Source organism: Haemaphysalis longicornis, unplaced genomic scaffold (genome assembly GCF_048455015.1).
Source record: "Haemaphysalis longicornis isolate Haplotype H1 unplaced genomic scaffold, Haemaphysalis longicornis Haplotype H1 scaffold_7, whole genome shotgun sequence".
NCBI lineage: Eukaryota > Metazoa > Arthropoda > Arachnida > Ixodida > Ixodidae > Haemaphysalis > Haemaphysalis longicornis.
In genome coordinates, this window is record NW_027526422.1 from 67,281,017 (window position 1) to 67,286,199 (window position 5,183).

Below are 5,183 nucleotides of genomic sequence, written 5' to 3' on the forward strand. Positions count from 1 at the left end.
TATGCGCAAAGGTCATTCTTTAAATGCGCAGTTGACGTATTTGAGCGCGTTTCCCAGTGTCAATGATTGCTCGTCCAATGACTTAGCGCTTTGGCAGTGGCCACCGTATGTTAGTCAGAATCTGCTTGAAGTTTATACCTGCGTGGCCACGAAATACGTTGAAGTAGCAACTCCGATTAGAGAGAGCCGCCAAAAGCAATGGTGGCGCCCGCTAGCGCATGCGCCGATAAACATCGTGGAAAAGGTCCATCGCTGAAAGCAATAGCCGGAGTGTTCGAAGGAACCATGAGATGGGGCTGCGTGCATACAGGTAGTGGCGGACTTGTACGCACAAGAGAACGGAATTCCGCTTCCACGAGAAGGAGGAGAAACCAGAGAAGAAGAAGCAAATGAAGACGAAGAAGACGACGAAGGAGAAGAACATGCAGCCCGATGAACAAGGCGTCCACGCTTCTGAAGCGCCCGCAATGCCCACTCCCTGCAGTGTACAGGAGAAGCGCCCCAGCGAAGTGCTCTGCGACGACTACCCGCAGCTCGTCGACCTGCTGATGGCCGCTTCTCCACCGACGTCGACTAGGCTGCGGCTGAGCGACCTTAGGCGAGTCTTGGGCTGCCGGCCGACCGGAGACCTGCTCAGGGCCTACGTCGAGAGTTCGGAAGCGGAGGGCAACGACTCGCTCGCCCTACGCGAGTGCAGGGCCGCGTTCCGGGCCAGCGAGTACCTGGACGCGAGGCCCTGGCTGCTCCACATCCTGCGCTTCTCGACCATCCTGGTGATGGCCAGGCGACACCGACAGGCCGCCATAGTCAAGCGGGTGGCGAGTCTCACGTCTGGCGGGCAGGGGGAGGGCCGCGATGTCACCCGTCCGGAAACGATGACGTGTTGCTCCTCGGCGGGCATAGTCGTCGCTCCCGCTCCCTTCTTCATCTTGACTGTCTCGCTGATTCAGGTGAGTCGCCTTACAAGCTTCGAGAAGCAGAAAAAAATTGCCTAGAAATGTCTAATCTCAAGCCGGTAGCCTGAATCTCATTAGCTCGACTAATTGAGAGATCCAGGCAGGAATTTTTTTGACTGCAGAATAAATAATGGTGGAACCTCGTCATCGTAATCAAGAATAAGCCAAGTTTAACTGGTCGTTCCGAAAAATCAACATGCCTCTCTCAATTCTTCTGCAACGTTGTCAGATGCGATAGAATTCAACGGAAGGTCTGACACTTACATACGCTGTCGATATTTAAGCCACAGGAAAAGCTTGAAAATTCCGGTATTTACGCGTATAACAAGGGGCCTAAAAAACTTTTTTGTTTTTTTTTGTTTTCGAACGTGCCGCTTAGTGCAGCCGACTCACGCACACACACACGCAAACACACGCACGTACGCACACACGCACACAGAGCTCTTATGTAGGTATTTATTGAAAGGTTCCAGGGCCATTCTTTAACGCATGCTCATATTGTTTCCAGAACGATGTTTTTCTAACAAGGAACGTATGCGTAATTGTGAAGCCAACTTTACACAAAAGTGTGAAATGAATTAAAGAAATCGCGAATTTCTGTATAATCCCGCACCCCCTCGTGGTTAAAAAACAACCAAATAAAAATATAAAACCGCAAATAACAAAATCACAAGAAAATAAAATATTGTAACTGAATGAACAACATGGCCAGGGTCTTCTAATGCAGTACCCTCATGGGATGAAACAAAAATAACGAGGAAACGTGTATATAAAAAGTTAAAAGCCTAAAACAAACCAACGAATCATAAAAGTATACTTATTTCCAACAAAGTGCCTGCATGGCTTTCTTTAACAACGTGCATAATAAGATTATTTGCAAACGGTTGTACGTAGACCAACACAGAAGTCACAACGTGTAATCTTGCTGCTAGGAACATCATTAACGACGTCTGCCGGCGTCAACTTATAAGAGCCATTGCAATGACGTCTGTTGGCGTCCCTACAAGAGCCCAAAAGAGCAGTGCATTTTTAGGCAGCTCTGATTCGCGACACGTATACGCGACATTCGCCAACTTTTGCTAACTACCATTTTTACACAAATTACACAGCAAAGAGGCAGTCCCCTTACTCTGTATCTTTTTTAGCGTTACAATGTGAACCTTTTATTACAGCCGAGCTACTACAGGCTAGGTTCTGATCATGACTGCTTGCGTCGATAGGGTGTTCAGAAAAAAAGTCGCGTCCAAAATTTGAATCCTGTGGCAAAGCCACCTTTCTCACGAATGCTCTGTAGCTCTCAATCTGTGTGTATCCTGTAAAAAGTCATACTGAAATTGGCTGCTAAGACGACTTAATTATTACGGCGAGTTTAGTTTACTTGTGAAGAGGGCTTAGTTCAAAGTGAAGTTACGAACGTTACAGAATTCCCGCCTGCTGTGAAGACATGGCCGTCTATGGAGGGAATGCGGCCACAGAAAAAAACGGCTGTGATTGTTACTATAGAAACTATCCCAAACAAATTATATGACAATTGGCTGCTAAGATGACTCCAACATCACGCCATTTACATTTCTTATTTATGTAGTGCACAGTGATGTTGTAGATACTATTGTTACGTTCCCGTCTGCTTTGAATACACGGGCTTCTGCGGGAGGGAAAAGGACAGAATAACAGTGTAATCTGTCCACCAGAATAAAAGTCTAATCTGTCCAAGTTTCATTCAGATAATTAACTAAAGTGTACTCAATCACAAATTAGAAGCAAACGTGTTTTGTCTCGGGCACTTCTTGGACTGCGCCCAGCTCCGCTGGGCATCCTTCATAGAGCGGAAGGGCGCTTAATTTTTTCTTGAAAGGTTAGCAAACATAGCAGCATGTACGTAAAACACGTGGCATTGCAGTTCGAAATTTCACGTTGCTTGCAAGGGCGCGAAACTTTCTCTGTCCCCCCTGTTCCGTCTCCTTCCACGACGCGCTGGAAGCACCGATAGACATCCTGCTAATTCCTAACCATCGCGTTGCGTAGAATAGACTCTTTCTTAATTGTAAAGATGCCCACAACTTGTTTTGTTTGGTCCGGTACAGTACTTGTCCTGAACAAAGGAGGCGAAGAAATTGCTAGCGGATCGATAGTTCGCTAAGGGAAGCCTACATGTACTGATAGGGCAGTAAAGTTCATTATAATATCCCTGTCGAAAAAAGCAAAACAAAATCGAGGGCCATTTGGACCGGACGAAATCACAACTGGTTCAGTTGAAATGCAAATGGTTCCATTTCGTCCAACAATGTGCTTGGCAAGTACAACTGGGCCTCCAATTGTTTTTCTTTTTGGCTGGGACAATACACTGCAGAAGTCCAAAATTTTCGCAATGCTCTTACGTGCGTGCTGCGTGCGCAATGATTGAAGTCGACGTTGATTTTCTTTCGTTTTGATTCTGCGTACAGGGTTAGAAGGCGGAAAGGCAGAGATCTTTCCTCTGAGAGCAGTCGGGAGGGAATGCTGCTTGCTGGACAACAAGCAGCTACTGTTGCTTATGTACGCAGTACAAGGAAAAAAGAACTAGGGGCCACGTACGTTGGCTCGAAACTGCAACAGGGGAAAGAATTGAGTGAAGTATAAATCGCCCGCGATTGTCCACGGCGCTTCAAAGTATCAAGTGAAATGAATTTCGTTTTTATATAAAAACATTTTGAAGTGGTCTTTGTCTTAGGCTGAGATACATGAAATAAGGTTTGGGTTTATAAATTGAAGGACACTTAATTCCTTCCAACTGCGGGAATGCAACGACAAGCACGTATCCTTCGACCGTAAGTAAGTGATCGTCAAATGGGGGTCCCCAGACCCCAAGGGATCCGTGAGAGCCCTTCCAAATGTCCTCTACTCCCTCCGTGTCACGTCCATCTTTCTTTTTTTCCGAACCTCGCGCCAACTCAGAAGAGTGGCTTTGTCGCATGGTGTAGGCTCAATTTCTACGCGGCGCATGAAGTTTAAAGTCGGCTTTTTTGCACAACACTCCAATCTTACGAGAAGGCTACACGCAGAAAATGCGGGCGTTAAAATCTCTATGAGCTGGTTCAGCTGCAAGTGTATTATATTGCTTGACAATATGCAACGTATCAGCCCACCTTGTCGTGAGATTCCTTCGCACTTCTTCATGCCTAGAAGGGGTCACTGGCATGCTCACTTTTGAGAACTGCTGCTGCAAGGAAACAACTACTGAAAGTTAGGACGCTCGTATCGTCCAATGCAGGTGGCCACGTTCGCATACCACTGCGTGGTGCCATCTTGCGGCGAAGCATCCGCGAACCGCGACAAAGGCCAGCCCTGCCGGATTCCCTGCAACAGCTCCCTCATCTTCGACCCTCATCGACGTCACGAGGTCTGGCGGTACCTTTCATACGCCCTCGTACACGACGGCTTCCTGCACCTAGGTGGAAACGTGTTCTTCCAGGTAGCCCTGGGCTTCCCGCTGGAAGTGGTTCACTCCTGGAGGCCCATAATGCTCATCTACGTCAGCGGGCTACTCTGCGGTCCGCTCGCCCAGTCTGTGTTCAGTCCCAGCGCCTACATAGCGGGCTGTTCGAGCGGAGTTTACTCGCTGCAGACGGCCCACTTGGCGCACATCGTGGCCAACTTCAGAGACATGGAACTGGTTGGAGTCAGGGTGGCCACGCTGCTGGTCCTGTACGGAAACGACCTGTACTGGGTGGTGGAAGGTCCGCTGCAATGGCAGGGTCAAGAGCTGAGCTACGCCGGTCACTACGCGGGGGCCTTGGCGGGCCTCGTCGTGGGGTACCCGGCACTCAGAACCGCGGGAGCTCGACACTGTTGCTACTGGCGTCCTGCTCAAGAGGCGTGATCGGGGGTGTTTGGGCGGCCGGACATTCTTGGTGGCCAGTGTTTTACAAATTTTATTGAAAACTTCTACCCATACCAAGAACCATTGGTCATTGAAATGCTTTTGTTAATAACGATTTATTATAGACTTCGATTACGTAGTCTGATTTATTTCGTAGACGGTGGCAGGAAAAGCGCATAATGATTGTCCTCGTACGAACAGTAGAGGTAACTACGCAGTTGTGAACACCTAAAATATTTTGCATCTTAAAGGGGAGTGTATTTGTGGCTGGTATCCGTCGTTGGGGATATTTTGAAATTTCATGGGTATACAGCCTGCAGTGTGTTTGAAAAAAAAACCTTATGCAGGTCAATTCCAACCCAATACTG

The 5,183-nt window shown here is 47.9% G+C and overlaps 1 protein-coding gene across 1 annotated transcript; it reads left to right on the top strand.

Annotated features, from left to right (window-relative positions):
* Positions 1-389: 389 nt before the first annotated feature.
* Positions 390-4,815, top strand: LOC144146325 (protein rhomboid-like). The gene is made up of 2 exons (XM_077678282.1): positions 390-950; positions 4,207-4,815. The coding sequence occupies exons 1-2, from the start codon at positions 390-392 to the stop codon at positions 4,813-4,815; spliced, it is 1,170 nt and encodes a 389-aa protein (XP_077534408.1).
* The last annotated feature ends 368 nt before the right edge of the window (positions 4,816-5,183 follow it).

Bases quoted from the DNA above. Each gene is read 5' to 3' on its own strand.
- LOC144146325 (XM_077678282.1), top strand. From the start codon at position 390: ATGAAGACGAAGAAGACGACGAAGGAGAAGAACATGCAGCCCGATGAA. The intron at 951-4,206 runs GTGAGTCGCCTT...CGTCCAATGCAG, and splicing joins TGACTGTCTCGCTGATTCAG to GTGGCCACGTTCGCATACCA.